The sequence below is a fragment of the Schistocerca gregaria genome, chromosome 5 (genome assembly GCF_023897955.1).
Source record: "Schistocerca gregaria isolate iqSchGreg1 chromosome 5, iqSchGreg1.2, whole genome shotgun sequence".
Taxonomy (NCBI): domain Eukaryota; kingdom Metazoa; phylum Arthropoda; class Insecta; order Orthoptera; family Acrididae; genus Schistocerca; species Schistocerca gregaria.
The window spans coordinates 229500416-229522663 of record NC_064924.1 but is presented as its reverse complement, the minus strand read 5'-3'; the positions used below and the strand labels follow the sequence as shown (position 1 = coordinate 229522663).

The following is a 22248-nucleotide window of genomic DNA, read 5'->3' as shown; positions in this document are numbered from 1 at the left end:
TTACTCAAAGGGCCCTCAGAAACAACCACTACGCAGCTCAAATGACATACAAATACGCCAAATAAAGTAAGGCTTGTTGCAGACTTCACTTGCACGCTCTTGTACATCAGGATCGATAATTAGGTAAAATGACGAGTTGTAATGCTTTCCTTCAGAATCCATAGCATACGCCCCAGTCCCAATTTATCGCTCCTCTGTGATACAGCTCGAGTACTTAAACGCACAATAGTGGATCATGGGAATGATGAATGTGTGACGCTGCATCGCAATTTCACCCCGCAGCTGTCTGTGACAGTAAACAGGGGACATGCCTGTAACAGGGCATAAAGCTTTGCCGAATTTCATTCCTTGTACTCAGTCGGAAATTAACTGTGCCTCGCAGAAAGGCGCGTGAAAAATACGCGCCTATGTCAGCAACTGATAGAGGACTTGTTGTTGGGCTCAAAAGAGGCCAGTTGAAGTAATCAGCGAATAACACAATTGAATAGGAGCAAGCCGCTATTTGACGATATTGGTAGGAATGCATGAACGATGACCGAACGCAGCGTCAAGAAGGAAGCTGTCAACCTAGGGAGCCATCTAATGTGAAGACCGAGCAATCGTCAAAGAGGCACCCGTCAGCTTAGGCTGACAGTTGTCGCACTGCAAAAATGGCTCAAATGGCTCTGAGCAGTATGGGACTGAACTTCTGAGGTCATCAGTCCCCTAGAACTTAGAACTACTTAAACCTAACTAAACTAAGAACATCACACACATCCATGCCTGAGTCAGGATTCGAACCTGCGACCGTAGCGGTCACGTGGTTCCAGACTGCAGCGCCTAGAACCGCTCGGCCACCCAGGCCGGCTGTCGCACTGCCTCTGAATGTTTTACTGATTGGCACGCAACGTTGTTTTACGGTATCTATGTCTTTGATCAGATGAAGTCAGTAACTCAAAAGTCGTTATAAATGAATCAATATACACGATCTGGCCATAAGTCTACAGTCATAAATACATAATGCGAAATTGGTCAATAGATGTTCAAGAGGCGAACCCTACAATATGAAAGGAGACGGGTAGTAATGTGATGTCGCTAGAAAAGTGGTACCAGCTGAGAGAGACAGTTGGCAGAGCTCAGTGACTACGAACGTAGACAAGTCGTTGGATCTCACCTGAGCGACAGCTTCATCTGTCACAGGTAAACCGGTCCAAAGCTGTCCAAGTCGACTGTTGGTGATTTGTTGGTGAAACGGAATTGCGAAGGAACACCACAGCTGAACCAAGACCGGCAGACACCATCGAGCATAGAGGAAGGTAGCTGCAAAAAATCATATGAAATCATCAAAAGGAAGCACTCGTGGGTTCCAAAGGGCTGCCAGTAGTCTAGGTAGAACAATGACTGTGTGCGTAAAAAAAAAAGAATAGCTTCTCAAGCGACGATTGAGGAGTATAAAAAGCAACGGCAATGGAAAGTGGATGACTGGAAACGAGTGATTTGAAGTGGCAGTCCGATGTAAAGGTTTGGTTTTGATGAATTCCTCAACAACGTTACATGCCAACATGCGTAGGGCCAAGTGGTGTATGGAGGAGATGATGTTGTGGAGTGGGAGTGTTTTCTGCGGGTATAAAACGCTAAAACATAAATGCGGATGGATATGATGGATATGACCATATCTTACAGGATACTGTAGTGTGTAGAGTCGAGAAACAGTTCGGAGATTGTTTGTATCCTCATGAGAATGCACCGGTCGTAAAGCAGCATCTGTGAGACATTGGTTTCTGGACAATACCAATCCTGAAATGGACTGACCTGGCCAAAGTCCAAAGTTGAACGTCTTTAGGATGACTGAGAACGTCGATTCCGCTCTACGCTCCAGTGTCCAACATCACTATCGTCTCCGGTTCTGGTAATTGTGGAAGAATTGGCTGTCATTCCTGCCAAGAGATTCAGAAACCCTATTGAAAGTGTCCCCAGTAGAGTTCAAGGCATCCTAAGGCGAAAGGTGGATACATTCCTCATAATAATGACCACTAACGTCTCTCTCGATACCTTTGATGGGGTAAGTGTTTCAAGCGATCCAGCCGATTTTCGTCAAAATATATCCACTGTTATTGCATACACATTTAGTAAATGTATTTGCTTTTTCAGTGTTTGTCTCCTTCTACCATACTCAGACTGACAGCTGTGTTTCAAACTGAGGGCCACACTGAGTTGCGCCGTGAAAACATAGAGCGTCCGACGGCCGGAGATGCCAGGCCGCTTACCGAGCAGCAACAAAGGCTTCGTTAGCGTCTGCTCATTAGCAGGGGAATCCCGCCATCTGCATGCAGGGCACGCCTCACCATCTGGACCCGGACCGACCAGGCCTGTTGCCGTCGCCGCTGCAGCAGGAGCATCAGCTGCCACGCAGTACCTGGAGCACCCATTGCTGGGGCGACGTGGATCGCTGCAGATGATGTCCTTGATGGACAAGGCTACCCAGGAACGTACAGGGAGTCCGAGTGTTTAATTTACCATAAGAGGATAGTCGCAAACTTCACCATCGGCAGCATCTTTCTTCAGCAAGTTAGCTTTGTGTCACTAGGAAAAACAGTTGTCACGAGTGTGCCACGTTAACGGTATGATTCGTATCGTGCCTGCCGATATGTGTCCTGCCGAAACCAGCGGACACACACGTACTTTGTACTGCTTAAACACAATTGACCGCCACTTTTACCCTCACCTCCGTGCCATGTCTCACAACGGACATGCCCACCACACCACAGTCAGCGTATGAAACATCGCAGGGGACTAGTAAAATGTCATCGCTGCAACCGAGCTCCCATTCAGGTAGAAACAGTACTAAGGTTACAGGACGCTTTTTTTATTAAAACTGTTGAAATGCAATCTATTATAAACTTCTCCACTGAACTTTAATGAAAGACTATTCCTTTCTTAACGTAATATTATTCGCCTTATAACGGCTAGATCAGGAATGATACTAAACTGGGAAAACCAACGCGAGTGGATCAGACGGGCTGATCACTAGGGTGGCTGTTCCCAAATGGGAGTAAGTGGAAGGGGCTTGCCAGTTCTGCTATGTACCTGACGAACAAGCAAAACCTCTCGAAAATCTAGGGCGAAACTGTGGGAACTGGAATTTTTTAATTCAATCCCAGAGAGTAATTAAAATTTTGTTTGTATGTTTTATGTATGTAGGAGGGGCGTTCAGTAAGTAATGCAGCCCTTCTTTTCCTGAAAACAGGATACTTTTTATTCAGGATTCCAATAGACCATGTTATTCCTCACACTCGTGGCTAAAATCCCTATTTTTCAACATAATCTCGTTCAATGCAACGACCTTACGCCACGTTAATCTTTGGCCCCGCATGCCGGCAAGGTACCACCACACTGTTCTACGTCGGAGCCAACGTTGTCCTGCATCAATAACCTCCACATCATTCAGTTACTGCTATCTGCTGAGTGCATCTTTCATTGGGCCAAACAGACGGACGGAACGTGCGAGATCCAGGCTGTACAGTGGGTGAGGAACAACGGCCCAATTAAGTTTTCTGAGCCTATTTGTGTCAGGCGTAGCTTTCCCACCGAGAAGTAGAAGTTACCATTTTTGTGGCTACGAACATACTGCAGGAGTCACAGCTATGTGATGCGAGAGGTTGCGGCCTTGTTGCGTTGACAACAGACATCCCACCCAACTACTCAGTGTCCTTTTGTTCACTGCCAGGTCACTGTAGACATTCTGTAAGCGAATATGAATATCTGTAATGCTCTGGTTTTCCGTCAAAAGAAAGTCAATTACAGCTCTCCACTTGGAACGTCCACCGTTCGTTTCGAAGGCGAAGTATAGCGCCGCCGCCTACCAGAACTTTTACGAAATTATACTGGCTGAAGCGGCAGTATTCCACGATCTCCCACAACACATTGTGTATTCTTTAACCGAAACAGGCTGAGAAAAAAAGTGTAGCAGTACTGATTCAAAGTCCCTGTTATGTTGAAGACATTCGTGCAAATTGCTATGTTTTCGCTATTGTTTATAGCACGTGCGGCTTTGAGAAAACAGTTAACCTTCTCAGATGACTTGGTGGGATTCCGTCTGTCGTTGCCTAATTTCCTAATTTACGGAAGACTGTTCATAAACAGGACAAGTATAACTTAAATGTAGTGGTGTGGTTTGTTGACTCCGGTGTTTGTAGGCGCGCCTTGGCGGCTGTGTTTAACACAGCGTCAGGGTGGTCAACGGTTGCGCCTGAAAGTACACAACCTTCAGTGCGGATGCACATTGTCGTACGGCCTCCGAGGGGAATCTAAAATTAGCGAGCATGGAGGATAGTGACGCTGGCTGGCGACGTGGGTTGGCCGGGGAGTGCGTCGAGATTGTGCGTTTGCAGCAAACACTGCGTCCGACTGGCGCAGTGGTTAACGGAACTGCCTACTAAGTAGGAGAGGGTTCTGGTCTCGGTCCGGCACACATTTACCCTCTCCGCTGCCAATTCCGCATAAAGTACTGACGCAGCTGATATCATTATTTCCTTCCCTCCCCCTCTCTTTCCTTTCTTTTCTACCCCCCCCCCCCTAACCCCAAACTTCCAGTTTTCATAAATATTATCAGCAACAATGACTTTTACCCCTAATCGTCTCTTTTTCTTGAAAAGGCGCTGATTGCTGTGACTTTATTTTCAACTTTTAAAAACAGATTTTGGCAAAATAGTTATTAAAACTACAAATTTCGGTCAAACAACAGACAGTCCTCTGGTGCTAATAAAAATAACAATAATAATAAGTACTCATAAGAAATAAAAAGGAACGTTCATAACTATAGCATATACAGGGCTACTACAAATGATTGAAGCGATTTCATAAATTCACTGTAGCTCCATTCATTGACATGTGGTCACGGCACACGACAGATACGTAGAAAAACTCATAAAGTTTTGTTCGGCTCAAGCCGCACTTCAGGTTTCTGCCCCCAGAGCGCTCGAGAGCGCAGTGAGACAAAATGGCGACAGGAGCCGAGAAAGCGTATGTCGTGCTTGAAATGCACTCACATCAGTCAGTCATAACAGTGCAACGACACTTCAGGACGAAGTTTAACAAAGATCCACCAACTGCTAACTCCATTCCGCGATGGTATGCGCAGTTTAAAGCTCCTGGATGCCTCTGTAAGGGGAAATCAACGGGTCGGCCTGCAGTGAGCGAAGAAACGGTTGAACGCGTGCGGGCAAGTTTCACGCGTAGCCCGCGGAAGTCGACGAATAAAGCAAGCAGGGAGCTAAACGTACCACAGCCGACGGTTTGGAAAATCTTACGGAAAAGGCTGAAGCAGAAGCCTTACCGTTTACAATTGCTACAAGCCCTGACACCCGATGACAAAGTCAAACGCTTTGAATTTTTGGCGCGGTTGCAACAGCTCATGGAAGAGGATCTGTTCAGTGCGAAACTTGTTTTCAGTGATGAAGCAACAGTTTTTTTCTTAATGGTGAAGTGAACAGACACAATGTGCGAATCTGGGAGGTAGAGAATCCTCACACATTCGTGCAGCAAATTCGCAATTCACCAAAAGTTAACGTGTTTTGTGCAATCTCACAGTTTTAAAGTTTACGGTTCCTTTTTCTTCTGCGAAAAAAACGTTACAGGACACGTGTATCTGGACATGCTGGAAAATCGGCTCATGCCACAACTGGATACCGACGTTCAGCATTTCTTAAACAGAAGATTGGAAAACCGATGGATCGGTCGTGATGGAGATCATGATGAGCAATTCATGTCGTGGCCTCCACGCTCTCCCGACTTAACCCCATGCGATTTCTTTCTGTGGGGTTACGTGAAAGATTCAGTGTTTAAACCTTTTCTACCAAGAAACGTGCCAGAACTGCGAGCTCGCATCAACGATGCTTTCGAACTCATTGATGGGGACATGCTGCGCCGAGTGTGAGAGCAACTTGATTATCGGCTTGATGTCTGCCGAATCACTAAAGGGGCACATATCGAACATTTGTGAATGCCTAAAAAGCTTTTTGAGTTTTTGTATGTGTGTGCAAAGCATTTTTGAAAATATCTCAAATAAAAAGTTATTGTAGAGCTGTGAAATCGCTTCAATCATTTGTAATAACCCTGTATATCGAGTCGTCTTGGCCATTTTCTTCGCTATGTTAATTTTTAATGTATTGCCTTCTGTAAAAATCGGGTACTTCCCGTCATTCTATAACTTTTAAACGTAATAACATCTATATACGAACCATCATGAGTGGAAGCTTATGCTACAGTTAATATTCAGTTTTTCAAAATTATTTACGAACTATAGTTCATGACTGCCTTAAAGTTTACCTCTTGGGGAGACCTTCTAGGAACCTATTTCTGTCCTTAATCCTTTCTTGTTCTTTCCGTTTTTTCCAGTATTCCTTTACAGTTTCACTACATTTCTTTCTCCTGTCTTCAGACCTCTTTGTGCCAGTTCATTTTTTCCCTCCGCCGCCGAATCCTTCCTGTTTTATAACTTCTTCCCTAAAAAAACGCTCTTTGCAATACTTCTTCTTCCTCTCTCTCTCTCTCTCTCTCTCTCTCTCTCTCTCTCTCACGTTATTTCTGTCCTAGTCATTACTAGCCTCTTGAATCCATGTGGTTGTAAATTTCCTATCCCTAAGGTATTTGAAGATTTGCTTGCTGAGTTGTTGTCGCCTATTCTGTAAATTGTTTAAAAATTACTAATCTCAACTTCATTATTTTACTGATACGTTGCCTACCTTCTGATACTGAACAATAACACGACACAGATTTAAGGAAGTGGAATGACAGAGGTTTACTGAATGGCAAAAGAAACTATTAAAAACATTTATTTGATATCAGTAGCCCAAACAGGAGTAAAACAATGCTGCACAGTTGTACTGTGTTCTATTACCTTACTTAATTCTTAGCAAAAAATAAAAAAATAAAAATAAAAAATTCACAAATTTTGTGCATGCAAGTAAATTTTCTTTTCAATTTGGTGTAGAACACCAGCTAAGAAAAATTAGAACTTCAAAAAATAGCTTTATGTCCTGTTAACTAGGGCTTTTACAAATCACGCTTCAGCAACTACGCTCTAAACAAACTCGCTTTACAATAAGGCAGAAAATTTATGAAGCTTTTCTTGTGATTAGCCAATGTTCACATCCATTTAAAAATCACATAAATATACACCCATCATTGAAGTTAAACCTGATGATTAAAAGTAATTTACTTCTTAAGCGGGACCCACCCCTCTGACTGGTCTTTTTCCGACGTCAGTCTTTCTCTTCGACTTAACATAGTTTATCAAGTTACCAATCGTCATCTACAGTAGGACGGGAGCCCTACTTCCTTGACAGTCATATTCTACCTGGATTCGGTAGAACACTTGAATTATATTCGAGAGCATAATGACGTGCCAGAAACGTGCATATCTGGTTGTTAAATGTGTCGATTCCCCAGATTCACGAACTGTCTGCCAGCACGTAGTCGAACATCAGTTGTTCTCGATGACGCATTGCCAATCCCCACATGGTAATGTAGGATAGACATGCAGCAACTAAAAGGTGCTACTCCCGCGCTGTGCGCCTGGCCACCGGCTGCTGAGTCCACCGTTCTCCTTGCTGCGTGTGTCAGTGCCCAGCGGTGCCGTATTACTCGGCTCGGCGATACCCCTCTTGGTGACTACAGCTGCCCGTAGACAGCCATGCCACACCTTTTCTCATCGCTCTGTCCGCAACTCCTCTCCCCAACTCTGCTCCCTCTCTACAACACTTAGTATCGATTACATTCACTGATGTGACAAAAGTCATGAGGGATACCTCCTAATACCGTGTCGGACCTACTTTTGCCTGGCTTAGTGGAGCAACTCGACGTGGCATGGATTCGACTCACTGGAAGACCCCTGCAGAAATATTGTGGCATGCTGCCTCTGTAGTGGTCCATAATCGAGAAAACGGTGCCGATACGGGATTGCGTTCACGAACAGGCCTCTCGATTATGTTGCATGACATTGATGGCATTCATGTCTGGATATCTGGCTGGGAGAAATCATTCGCTCGAATTGTCCAGAATGTTCTTCAAAGCAATCGCAAACAACTGTGGCCCGATGACGTGGCACATTGTCATCCATCAAAGTCCCATTGTTGTTTGGGAACACTTTCATGATTGGTTGCAAACGGTCTCCAAGAAGCCGAACATAAGCGTTTCACGTCAACCATCGGTTTATTCGGACCAGACGACCAACCGATTCCATGTAAACACACATCATTCTGGAGCCACCACCAATGCCTCGAGGACAACTTGGGTCCTTGGCTCCGTGTGGTCTGCGCCTTACTCGAAACCCACCATCAGCTCTTACCAACTTATATCTGGACTCATCTGACCAGCATACGATTTTCCACTCATCCAGCCGATATGGTCAAAAGCCCAGGAGAGGCGCTGCAATCGATTTCGTGCTGTTAGCAACGGCACTGGCGTCGGTTCTCTGCAGTCATAGCCAAATAACACCAAATTTAACCGCACTATTCCGACGGATATGTTCTTTGAACGTTCTACATTGATTTCTGCTGTTATGCGTCGCAGTGTCGGTGGTCTGTCAGCACTGATAACTCTACTCAAACGCCGCTGCCCTCGGTTGTTAAGCGAAGGTCGTCGGCCACTGAATTGTACGTGCTGAGAGGTAATGCCTAAACTTTCGTATTCACAGCACATTTTTGACACTGTAGATCTCTGAATATTGAATTCCATATCGATTTCGAATATGGAATGTCCCATGTGTCTAGCTCCGACTACCATTCCGCCTGCAAAGTCTTTCAATTCCAAACTAGCGGCCATAGTCCCGTCACAAACCTTTTCACGTGAGCCAGCTGAGTACAAACGATAGCTCCGCCAACGCACTGCCTCTTATAACTTGTGTAGCCTCTACTACCGCGATCCGCATATATACGTATCGCTATCCTATGGCTTTAGTGACCTCAGTGTGTAGACTAGCTACCTAGCCTCTGAAAAACAACCGAAAACCTACGGATCGATCCCGGTCTGCCAAGGTCGACAGTTCGTCACAGCTGAAATACATTTTGAAACGTCCCCTAGAAAACTTTAAGAATTACTGTGCTTGGATAACTCTTACGTTATTTGATTTTCAAACAGCTGAGCAGAACTGGCGCACTCAGACATTTCGCTCTTTACTTATCCTGAATATCACTAAACTGACACACGATATTTTTAGCGCAACTCAATCTGACTTTCATTAATCCCTACAGAAGAATGGCCCTGACTAACAGTAACCTATACCTTTCATGAATCACTTACCTCACAAAAATCTTCTGTACTCGAACTGCTGCAATACAGCGAGCGCCAATACTGCCAGCTAAATAAAAGATTCTAACTACAGAAGGCACTAACTACTGATAGGCATAGTTAGCCAATGAGAGATTTTGACAGAGAACAAACAATGTATTTACCTTAATAGTGTTCTATATATATATATATATATATATATATATATATATATATATATATATATATCAGTTCATGACATCCAGTCTTACAAATTTACTCTTTCTGATGGACACACGTCCAGATCATCCGCTCTCAAAACTCCGCCATCTCATTCCCCACATCCACCAAAGCTGACGGCTCACCTCCAACTGCGCAAGGCTACGCGCTGTTAACAGCCAACTGCCCAACACTACAACAGCGAATATTCCAACAGTGCCAACCAGCCACAGACTGCACACAGCACAGCCAGTGATTTTCATACAGAGCGCTGCGTGTCGTTACAAAAAAAAAAAAAAAAAAAAAAAAAAAAAAAAAAAAAAAAAAAAAAAACCTAAACAGCCTACTTACAATTTGATCGTCACTGTTTTTTCTTTACTTTTCTCTTTTTAAGTTTCCTTCAAAGTTCAGAAGGATAAAATACACGGACGCTACATGGCATGCTAAAAGTGACGTGGTAAATGGCTGGACGTGGAAGTACGTGAGTTACTGGTAGGCTTTGACGCTGGGATGCGTCTGGCCGTGTTGGTTTAGGACCGCACTACAGCGCACTACATCGGCGCTCCATGTCGCTACTGCTGCGAGGCTTAGGACCTTCCCGCCTCATTCTCGGCATCCTCCTCCTCCTCCTCCTCCTCCTCCTCCTCCTGGCTCTCTTTCTCTTCCTCCTCCCACCGCATCCCCCTTACCACCCTCGGCCAAGCCACCACATCCTCACCGCCGCCGCGCGCGATCCCGAAATCTCCGGCGCGCGGCGATAAAGCAATACGCTTAACACGATGTACGAGGGCAAACTGACCGCCGCCGGCCGGTAATCACGCCGCCTTTATACTTTAATCCGCCCCTGGGAGAGTGAATAGATTGCTTAAGTTATGACGGCAGCCGCGCTTTACGGCGGGGCGACCGCGCCGCTGCAAGGTGGCACGGGGCTGCGCGGGTCTCCGCATAAATTCCTCGGCCCCGCGTCATCCTACGTGCCCCGTGGCCTCACAGTTTAACGCACGGCCGGCGCGGCGGGGCGAGCAGTGCACCCAGGGCCACGCCCACACCGGACTGAGCCATCCAGTAAATGGGCAGCGCATTTGTCAGCAGGCTGACGTCACAGCAGAATCACCTGCCCGTACTGCCGGGCCGTGTGCGTGTGGCGGCCATTGCCGCACGCTGTGATTTACTGCGCGCCGTCGCATAGTCCGTTATGAACTACGTTCGGCGGCTGCACGCCAATGGTCCGATTGATCTCGGTGTGAAAGGCCTTCCTTTAACACGTCGACTGCCACGAGGGCGCCGATGGTCACAGCAGAAACTCACCCTCGATGCCGCCGGCGGAAACAAGCTTCACACCGTTTAGTATCGTTACGTCTGTGTATGGCGTTTATAACATTTCCGCAAACCAAGATAATCTTTAATAATAATACGGAAACTGAACATATACGTTTCGATGCATATTTTGTATTCTTTCCACATATTATCTAAATTAATGGGTGAGGAGGGAGAAAGGAAAGGAAAGGGAACGACCTGATGATACCAGATGCACCGCTAAATTATGCGGAGTCACTGACTCCTTCACTGCCCCAAAATGTGTAATGGAACAGGTTTTGAATCCTGGATCTTCTGCATACTAAGCAGTTGCGTTAACCACTGTGCCACACGGACACGGTGTTAATCGCAAATGCGTGCACTACCTCGGCCGACTCACACTACCACTTAGCGCCATCACTTACCTGCAGCCCCTCTCTGTATCCCCCTTGTTCACTGATTTTATATCCCCACCAGGGATCGAACTGAAACGTGTACCAACACTGGTGATTGCGGATTCATAATCCATCGAGGCATATCAATTATATGAATGCGTGCTGTTGGTTGTTTCGGATATGTTCGGAAGATCAGACACCACGCATTTGGACATGTCCAAGTGAACAGACCATGCGTTCATGTAACTTCTCCAAATAATCGCCATTGACGTTAAGATATCTGTCATGCCTTGGCACCACTTTCTATGTACCCCATTCACACCATGTGGCCTTTCTATTCAACCAGGGCATGACAGCATTCTTCATGTCTTCATCATATGTGAAGCACTTAAATTCAGATTGTGCCTTCAGTTTTGGAAACAGGAAAAAGTCCGCTGGTGTTAGGTCCGCACCGTATCAAGGATGCTCGAAGATTTCCCACCAGGATTTATCATGCAGCAAGGCTTGTGTCTGCCGGCGTGTAAACGGATATGCATTTGTCGTGCAACGGAACAATACGAGAGCTTGTCTCTTCGGGGCTCCGGATAACCTAACAAAGACGTTCGAGGGTAGGCATCACAATTGATTGTTGTGCTGCGGAGCACAAAATTGACTAGCAGGACTCCTTCACTGTCCCAAAATAGAGAAGCCTTCAGCTTTTTAGACTATGCGATTTGAACTGGCGTGGCTTCTGTGGGGTTTGACGGTTATGCCGCTCCATATACTGTCGTTTCATTGTGAGATTGTTATGAGAAATCCATGTTTCATCTCGCTCTAACAGTCTGGTCAGTGAACGCGTTGCCATCCCCTTCGTAACGCACAAAGAACTTTTTTCTTTAATTTAAAATTATAGGTCTGCCGTCCCATTCACCCATCTCACTAATGGATTGATGATACGGCAGTGCATTAGAGACCATTTTTTTTTTGTCAGTTTCTACAGTACGAACGTAAGGACAACCAACAACCAGTCCCCGAGCGGAGAAAAATCTTGGAATAGGCCGGGAATCGAACCTGGGTCCCTTATGTTGGCAATCTGTTCTCGCAGTACCGAGGTGGAAAAGAAAGTTAATACTGGGACCGTCCTCGCTGCTTTCTGATCATCAGTGGGCATCCGTGCCAGCCGCCGTGCAGAGATTTCGTGGTACCATATGTACTCGGTGTCAATTTCATACGCAAAGGAACGAGACAATTCCTGACACTGATCAAGCACGTCACTCAAGTGAATCGTTGGTTCTCTCGAAAGATGTCGTTCATCTTTTGTTTCAGCGCACCGGTGTTGACGGAGGGTCGCTCTGATCTCTCTGCGTCATCAACGTCTCTTCTCCCACTCATAAACATTATGCATCACTTTCGGACAGTGGCTGTATTTATTACACCTTCGCCGTAAATTGGGATCTAAAATGTACCGCCTGCACAAAACGGATAATACTTTGCCCTTCACGGGCGGCGCGATTCGCATTCGGCACAACCACTGTCATAGCTGTATCTGCGTTTACAGCCTGCAAAGGTCCGACTTACAACAGCATACGTCAACTGTCCGTATAACATTGAACACCAGAAGCCAGTGAGAGACTGCCAGAGGACAGGTGCTTGAACTGTATCCGCAAACTTTTTTCTGGGTGTCCGTCGTGTTATGGGCGAACGTGACTGTAAGTTTGATCACGGGCTGGAGACACATAGTCGTTTTAACCTTTTTCGCAGTTGTGCTTTCATGCAGTTCTAATTTCTATAGATTTCTTGCTCTACTGTGCTTTAATTAGTAAATTTTAATTCAGTTGATGCCGGTGTACAGGTAGGTGAACGCCTGGTGCAATATCAGGATATTTAAAAATCCCATGCCCGACATGTAACAGAAACAGAGAAGTGCGAAAGAGAAACCAGGAGTGAAACTAGCGGAAGACCGAAACACTGAAGAGAGTAGAGGTGGTATAGTGGTCTTGATAGCTAGATGATAGATGAAATGTGTTTCACTTTAGGGAAGATGAACAAGTGCTGCTAGCTCTTACGGTATACGTTTCTGAGCCAATATTATGGAAATTAATTTTCTTCTGTTGATGTAAGGAATCTTCCCCAAATTTTACGTCATTCTGAAACACCCTGCATGACAAGAAATTATTTGAAAAAATAACCACAGTAGCTAATTCGTCCCAAAAATAAGTAAAACTATCACATTAAAAAATCCAAATCTTATCCACGGAAAAAAAGTGTCACATTCAAGGAACCATAGCAGAGAGCAAGCAACTGATATCCAACCATACGCACATAATCAACTTATTGCCAAATCTGACCAAAGATTACTCTCTCTCTCTCTCTCTCTCTCTCTCTCTATCTCTCACACACACACACACACACACACACACACACACACACACACACACACACACACACGCAAATACAACCTTTAATCATAGACAGCACAAAATGCATTACACAATTGGCAACAATATGTAGTACTACACAAGTTAACATGGTGGAAGAGCGTCACTAACAGTTAAGCAAGAGAACCTGTGGAACAATGTCAACACACGCAGTTACTAATAAAACTTAGATTGAGGAAAAGTGTATAGGCTGGAATTATTAGTAACCTACATGAACATGTAAGTTGAAAGTGCAGCATACAAATTAAAATACATTTGTATTTCAGGCCACTGATGCTGCCTTAATAATTTGAGGTGAAACGCATCTGGCATAAATAATATTGTATTCCTGCAGCCGCATACAGACGGTTCTGATCTAAAATCGTTAACGTGACAAAATAGTCGTACGACCCATCGGTCGATATTACTAGGAAATCTGGAAAGAGGATGGTGATAAAATATTAGGAAAGAGAGCGAAAAATGGTCACAGAATTCTTAGCACGAACTCATCTGTCCCCAATGAGAGACTCTACTCGTGAGACGTTCTTACCGGCCGGGATGGCCGAGCGGTTCTAGGCGCTACGGTCTGGAACTGCGCGACCGCTACGGTCGCAGGTTCGAATCCTGCCTCAGGCATGGATGTGTGTGATGTCCTTAGGTTAGTTAGGTTTAAGTAGTTCTGAGTTCTAGGGGACTGATGACCTTAGAAGTTAACTCCCATAGTGCTCACATCCATTTGAACCATTTTTTGAGACGTTCTGCCTTGCGCCATGGTTTACTGGATTTTAATCTAGAGAGAGTACGTTCTAACGTGAATCGTGAAAAATATTGCTTCCTCTAACATATAGGTCACGAAACGAACATGGAAACAAATTTAGAGAAGTTGTCGATGGTTCTGATGTCCACCCACAGTCGTTATTCTGTCTGTCACTCGCCTTTTTTTAATGAGAGAAGAGGGTAAAAATGGTAATGGAGCGCTATGTATTACACACAATGCAACCTACGTGGCTTTCGTAGAGCATTGAATTCGTATTTCAAAGAGAGCCCTCCTGCCCGATCACAGACTGTTTTGTCATGCTCCCCTGTCATTGTCCTCAACACTGCATACTATTTCCGCGAAATCATTTTTTTTTAGCTAATCATGTTTTCCACAGGAGAGCAGACGCATGGTCAACAAGGGCACAGCTAGTTCCAGATGGAAGAAACGCTTGGTTGTCAGCCGGGCAGTTCCATCACAATGCCCTAACACTGCAGCGGCGGAATGATTTCGTCAGCACCAAACGGTGGCATCCAAAAGGTATATGGGCGGATTGTCAGTCCGAACGACAAGGGTATACAACGAAACAGCCGAGCTATTGATACGCAGCCGAAACAATTCAGTGGTTCGTATGATAATGAGATATTGACATTTCCGGACTTACAGTCGACAGGAGAGATGCACAGGTCAATGCGCGCAGCTGCGAACTACGCAGGTAGCGGTCAAGCGTCACGATTATGCACGCGCAGCGCAAGTGCGCAAATCGGTTTCCTGTGGCCGCAGAGCAGAACTGAGCTTCTGTGGAACTTGCTGACAATAATCCGACACTTCCTCCTCATATAAACCACGGCAAAGATGGTTTCCCTTTAGACTGACGCCAAGTGGAACAAGGAAGCTTTGGTGAGGAGAGATCTCATTTTTCCTACACTTGTATCTTTCTAATTTGCGTTTTCTGCTTTATTCTTTCTTACTTGGGCATAATCCAACATTCACAAAGAGGTAGTTAGAGGCCGAGACTAACGAAGAAGGAACTCCAATCAGTGTTTTATGTTAGCTCCAAAGAGCCCTGTGGCCTAGTAAAGCAAAGGTGATGCTAAAGTAACCAACTAATGGTTTAGTTGGTTTACCTCACACTTGGTAAAGTGAAACAGGATGTTGAATTAAATTACATGAAATGACTCCCAAATGCAGAATTAAAAACACTTTTATGTATTTATGTCAGTCGCGCTCCAAGTCGAAATCGTAATTTCTAAAGAAATGACAGTGGACCGTTAGTTACGTGAAAGTTTTACACTGCATTTTTCCTTCAACGACTTAAGTCTTCGATGGAGATGGTTCCAAGCTATTCGATACTGATACGCGTTTACTTGCATTATCTTCCATTAAATACACGCATAAGAGTTTTGCTTCACCTCGGTTCCTAGAGAACCAGAGAATTGGAATAGAGATCAACATCAACATCATTTCCGCAATTTTTATTGCTCATGAAAACTGCACATTTCATGTTGTATCATCATACAGCGAGACCTTCTGCGGTGGTGGTCCAGATTACTGTACACACCGGTACCTCTAATACCCAGTAGCACGTCCTCTTGCATTGATGCATGGGTATATTAGTCGTGGTATCCTATCCACAAGTTCATCAAGGCACTGTTGGTCCAAGTTGTCCCCCTCCTCAACGGTGAATCGGCGTAAATCACTCAGGGTGGTTGGTTGGTCACGTCTTTCCATCCCAGCCATGTTCGATAGGATTCAGGCCTGGAGAACATCCTGACCACTCCAGTCGAGCGATGGAGTAATCCTGAAGGAAGTCATTCACAAAATGTGCACGACGTCTACATCTACATCTACATCCATACTCCGCAAGCCACCTGACGGTGTGTGGCGGAGGGTACCCTGAGTACCTCTATCGGTTCTCCCTTCTATTCCAGTCTCGTATTGTACGTGGAAAGAAGGATTGTCGGTATGCTTCTGTGTGGGCTCTAATCTCTCTGATTTTATCCTCATGATCTCTTCGCGAGATATACGCAGGAGGGAGCAATATACTGCTTGACTCTTCGGTGAAGGTATGTTCTCGAAACTTTAACAAAAGCCCGTACCGAGGAACTCCAATCAGTGTTTTATGTTAGCTCGTCGTTCGTGAAGACGAATGCCTCGCCAATCTGTTGCCGATATTGTTGCACTATCGATCGGAGGATGGTTCTTAATCAAATGGCTCTGAGCACTATGGGACTCAACTTGTGAGGTCATTAGTCTCCTAGAGCTTAGAACTAGTTAAACCTAACTAACCTAAGAACATCACACACATCCATGCCTGAGGCAGGATTCGAGCCCTCGACCGTAGCAGTCTCGCGGTTCCAGACTGCAGCGCCTAGAACCGCGCGGCCACTTCGGCTGTCGGACCCCCTCCGTCTGACAGGCGCTGCTCATGCATAGTTGTTTACAACTTTGGTCAGGTTTAGTAACATCTCTGAACAGTCAAATGAATTGTGCCTGAGATACTATATCCACAGTCAACGTCTATATTCAGGAGTTCTGTGGACCAGAATGATGGAAAACATTTTTTTATGTATGAATATGACAAGAGCAGTACGAGTCGCTATAATTAATACGAAAACAAACGTGAAAGCGCTTGAAGCTTTTTGAGTAAAACTAAGTTGATTACTATTCTGTACCGTTATTCTTCCTGTCTACGTATTTCTTTCTCAATATACCTACCCTGGGGACGAACACGATTCTCCCAACGAGAGACGAGTTAGTTGATACCATCACTGTAGAATTTTCGTCTTTTTTTTATTGAGCCACGACCTCAGCACTGCTTGCACCGCTTCGTCACTATCCTCACTAGTCTTCCAAGCTAAGCTTTTGAAAACAGATGAAAATCGTATGGGGCCGAGTCGAGACTACCGAGGATTATTGTTGATATTGAACCCAAGGAGTCGGATTGTTGCTGATGTCACAGCACTCGTGTGTTGTCCGGAATTGTTTTGATGGAGAGGGTACTCTATGTGAGGACGAAAATTTTCTGCAGTTAGACAAACTATTACAGCATGCGCGCGCATCGACAGTGTTACGTTACACCGCGCCATGTTACTCGCTATAATTTGGAGCTCTCTAGCGGTAGACGGGTGCGGCTTGAGACAGTGAAGAGTATTATTTCCCAGCACGTCCTCATATAAATACGAGCTGACCTCAAGAAGCTAGTTACACAGGAAATCCCATTGCGCAACACTGCACAAGAGAGGATACATGATCTTTGTCCGCATCTCGTGCTCTCGTTGCTAGCGTGATGCCTTTGAATCACGTGGTCCCGGGTTCGATTTTCTCTGCCCGGGGTCTGGGTGTTTGTGTTTTCCTCATCATTTCATCATCATCATCATCATCATTCGTAAGAGTGGCTAGACTAGACTCTGTACAACTTGGACTGTATAAAAATTTGGACTTTTTACGGGCTCTGATGACCGCGCAGTAACTCACCACTAACCAAGCACCTTGGTCTCCAGCAGACACTGTTCTACTGCGGTATGAGTAACTGATGCATCACAGTGCGGGAGTGAAATGGAGCGGCAACTGGGAACGTACTCCAAAGTTGAAGTATGCGGATCCAGTACGATTCATGTGGGGAAACCCGTGTAAGCTGCATCCAAACAGACCGTGAAATTCTGGCGGTGTATGGAACAAATGCTACATAACGTCCAATCCGTAGTGAAATGTTGCCAATAATTTAAATAAGACCTCACTACCGTGGACAATACTCAGAGGGGAGGAAGGCCATTGACATCAACCACGGAAGACAGTGTCCAGGCAGTCCAAGAACTGATTCACATCCATCGCGGATTTTTCGACGATGAAGACATTCACATTGTGGTCCTCGAATGATTCCGTGGCCAAAGAATGTATTTCTGCCGTTGACGAAAAACAATTGATGGAACATCGCGAATGTAGTTTACAAAGACTTCGGTACTATATTGGAAAATAGTTCACATGGTTCAAACGTCTCTAAGCACTATGGGACTTAACAGCTGAGGTCATCAGTCCTCTAGACTTAGAACTACTTAAAGCTAACTAATCTAAGGACATTACACACATCCATGCCCGAGGCAGGATTTGAACCTGCGAATTTAGCAGCCTCGTGGTTCCGGACTGAAGCGCCTAGAACAGCTCGGCCACAGCGACCGGCTGGAAAATAGTGTAACGTGTCTGTGTCACACTGAAGTGTAGGGCAGCATTCAGTAAAACTTACTACCCATGCCACAAAGCCGGCCGGTGTGGCCCAGCGGTTCTATGCGCTTCAGTCTGGAACCGCGAAACCACTACGGTCGAGGGTTTGAATCCTGCCTCGCGCATGGATATTCTGATGTCCTTCGGTTGGTTAGGTTTAAGTAGTTCTAAGTTCTAGGGGACTGATGACTTCAGATGTTAAGTCTCATAGTGCTCAGAGCCATTTGAACCATGCCACAATAATATCCCAGCGTAACTAGTAAGTAACGTGTTTTAAATATCTGACAAATGTTTTCCTACAAAACGCCTTTCGCTTAACTTCGAAGAAACGTACGATATTTATTGAAGAATGCAGAGGTCAGATAACCTACCCACGCTGATCTGTACTTGCACCCCATCAGCGATCATCAGTCGGCACAGAAACGCGTTGTGTTACATATATTGGCGCACAGCGCAGGAATGATATCGGACGCTGATCCCCGTGATCTGAGCCACGTTTGCAAGATCTTCAAAGGAACAACGGCTATAATGTTCATCAAATAAATGATGTTATGTCGAGTAAGAACCGAAATGGCTCTGGTCACTGTGGGACTTTACTTCTGAGGTCATCAGTCCCCTAGAACTGAGAACAACTTAAACCTCACTAACTCAAGGACATCACACACATCCATGCGCGAGGCTGGATTCGAACCTGCGACCGTAGCGGTCACACGGTTCCGGACTGAAGCGTCTAGAACTGCTCGACCACCGCAGCCGGCTGTGGTCTGGTACATCTGAAAATAAAATTAAAATATATGCGTTTTCGATTGATGCAGTCTTTTTGTATAAAATGTGATGTTGACTTTCATGGGTTCTGAACGGATATAACTAATAGCTCATTGAAATTTAATTCACTGTTAACACTTTATGAACAATCTTCCCCTCAGTTAACCTCCACCTGGCTTACAAATGTAGGTCCCTCTTTAGTGCGACTTTGCTTTGTCCACGACGAAGTTGATTTTTTTTTTTTCTTGTTTAGAATGTTCGCTTGCAAACGCAGGAGTCTTGTACGAGCGTCGTTATTCTGTGTATCCCACTGTGAGCGTCCAGCCGTCAAAGGTTGCCTGCGCCGGTCGTTGTTGGGAGTGTCAGCGAGACAAAGGCCAGGGAACAGTGGTCAGCGCCGCTGGGGGCTGGCACGGCGCTTTGCTGTGGTCAGCGGAGGTCGTCACCCGCCGACGTCATTAGCAGCGCCAGCTGGGCACTCGGCGCAGAGCGTCCGCGGCAGGCCACTCCAGGCGACGAGTCTCGCTCCACGGTCTTTCCAGTGTAGTCCCTGCCGCGGGAGTCACCCTCCGTGTTGCAGACAACATGCAGTGTACTGCTGCATAAAGGCCCCCTTTCTTGTCACCCTAACCCTTATGTCATACTGAAAAAGTGGATAAAGTCATCCTGAAAAGATGGAAAACATTGCACACGTGTCGATATGGAATCATCAGCATCACCTGTATATAAAGTAATATCAGATCTCCAGAATAAGAAAATGCTGTACTAGCGATTATTGATAAGTACAATAATGATCATTGAAAATGAAACGGTAGGAATGAAAGCAAAATTATTATTATTTAGCATGTATTGTGTAGCAGGAATAATACATCATAATACAGGGTGTCCCAGGAGGAGACGTCAGCATTTAGGCATATGACAGGAGCGATCATTTCCAGTAAAAACTTCCTATGGACATTCGCACTATCCCGCATGGTTTCGCAGATACGAGGCATGTTGAGACACTAAGTGTACTACATTTAAACATGTTTCATTAGATAAGCGCATTTGAAAAAAAATACGGGGTTTTATTGATTGATACACTTGTTGACTTTTTCCACATAATCACCATACCGTTCAAAGCATGTACTGAACAGTGACAGAAACCCACCAGCTTTACGCCGTACACTTGTGCGTCTGTCGCTTGCATACAGATAAAACCTGCTCTCATCACTGAACACAACAGAGCGCCATCGCACTCTCCAGTCGACTGTTCCACGACACCAGAGTATCCATCCTCGGCGGTGATGTGGTGTAGGTGGTATCCTGGGCGTAGGCAAATGGGAGCTTAATACTGCTGCAATTAGAGGGTTACCAGTGGTCCCTGGTAACACAGCCGGTTGAAAGTGTGCGTGAATTTCGTCTCTGATCGGTCACCGCTACTAGCCCAATGAGTCGATTTTCACGTGCGTCTGTACTATGCAGACTTCCAAAACCTACACTATAGGTGTAGCAATGTCCCACATATCAAAGCAGCAACACATCACAGATAAACAGTGCTCAACATGTGTAGCAATCCGTCGGTATATTCGACGAGCCTCCCGCAGTCCCAAAATGCGACCCCGTTGGAAAGGCTGAAACTGTTCAAGAGGAATACGTGCTCGGTGGTAGCGCACGGTTGTACACTTTAATGACTCCTGCCAAAACTGCTCACCTCTAAACTCTGTACGATTGCTGCCTTTAGGGTCAAAACAGTGTGTGCATAGAAAAGCCTCCCTATCTCTGCCTGTTGATCGATGCCCGAGACAAATGAATCAGTATCACAATAGTCCCTTATCGTGCACAAATTATAACCTGGTGTCACTGAACGCAGTGATTGAGATTGTTGAATTTTTTTCCGACAGCGTAAATAAATAAATTTGGAAATTTGTGTTAAGTTCTATGGGACAAACTGCTGAGGTCATCGGTTCCTCGGCTTATACACTACTCAATCTAACTTAAACTAACTTGCGCTAACGACAAAACACACACAAACACGTATGCCCAAGGGAGGACTCGAACCTCCGACGGGGGTGTAAAGGACATTCAATAAGTAAAACGACACACTTTTTCTAAAAGCAATTTTTTTCAATACTCCAATACACCATATTAATCCACACTATTTTCATTATAAAATCCCATTTTTCAACAAAATCTCCTTTCAATGGGGCGGCGCTATGTCACCTTATTGGGAGGGCCTTCATGCCCGCATGGTACCACTCCACTCTAGGTCGGAGACAACGTCATGCTGCATCAATAATCTCCGCATCACCCACGTACTGCTTCCCGCGGAGTGCATCCTTCATAGAGCCGGAAGGTGCGAGATCCGGGCTCTAGGCTGGACGAGGAAGCTCCTTGTGTGACGTCTAGTGTTGTCATGGAGAAAGAGGAGCTCCCTTGCACTTCTTTGGCGACGAACACCCAGAAGTAATTTCTTCGATTTCCTGAGGGTAGCACAATACACTTCACAGCTGATCGTTCTACCATGAGAGAGGACATGAAATAGATTAACCTGTTCAGAGTGCCAGAAGACCGTCGCTTTGGCTTCACCTGCTGAGGTTGCGGCTCTGAACTTTTTCATCGGAGGAGAGGTGGTGTGGTACCACTTCATGAATAACCGTTTTGTCTCTGGTTACAATTGATGAACCAATGTTTCATCGCGAGTGACGGCGGTCGACAAATATTGTCACGATCAGCATCGTAATGCCCAAGCAAACGAACCACTATTGTGGTTCGTGTGGGCCGATTTTATTTTGCCCAACACCGGGTGGCCCTGCTGTCACACTGGTAGGGCATTGCCACCTGATACATACCACATAGAAATTTGCATAATGCCGTGACTTTTTTTCTTGTCATCAGTCTTCTGACTGGTTTGATGCGACCCGCCACGAATTCCTGTCCTATGCCAACGTCTTCATCTCAGAAGCTCCTTGTG

The 22248-nt window shown here is 45.4% G+C and overlaps 1 protein-coding gene across 1 annotated transcript in view; it reads right to left on the bottom strand.

Annotated features, from left to right (window-relative positions):
* The window catches only part of LOC126273296 (skin secretory protein xP2-like), a 62999-nt gene that overhangs the window by 14730 nt on the left and 26021 nt on the right, over window positions 1–22248 (bottom strand). Inside the window, exon 3 of the mRNA XM_049976842.1 lies at window positions 2247–2456. Coding sequence (XP_049832799.1) covers window positions 2247–2456 — 210 coding nt within the window. The remainder of the gene's footprint in view (window positions 1–2246; window positions 2457–22248) is intronic.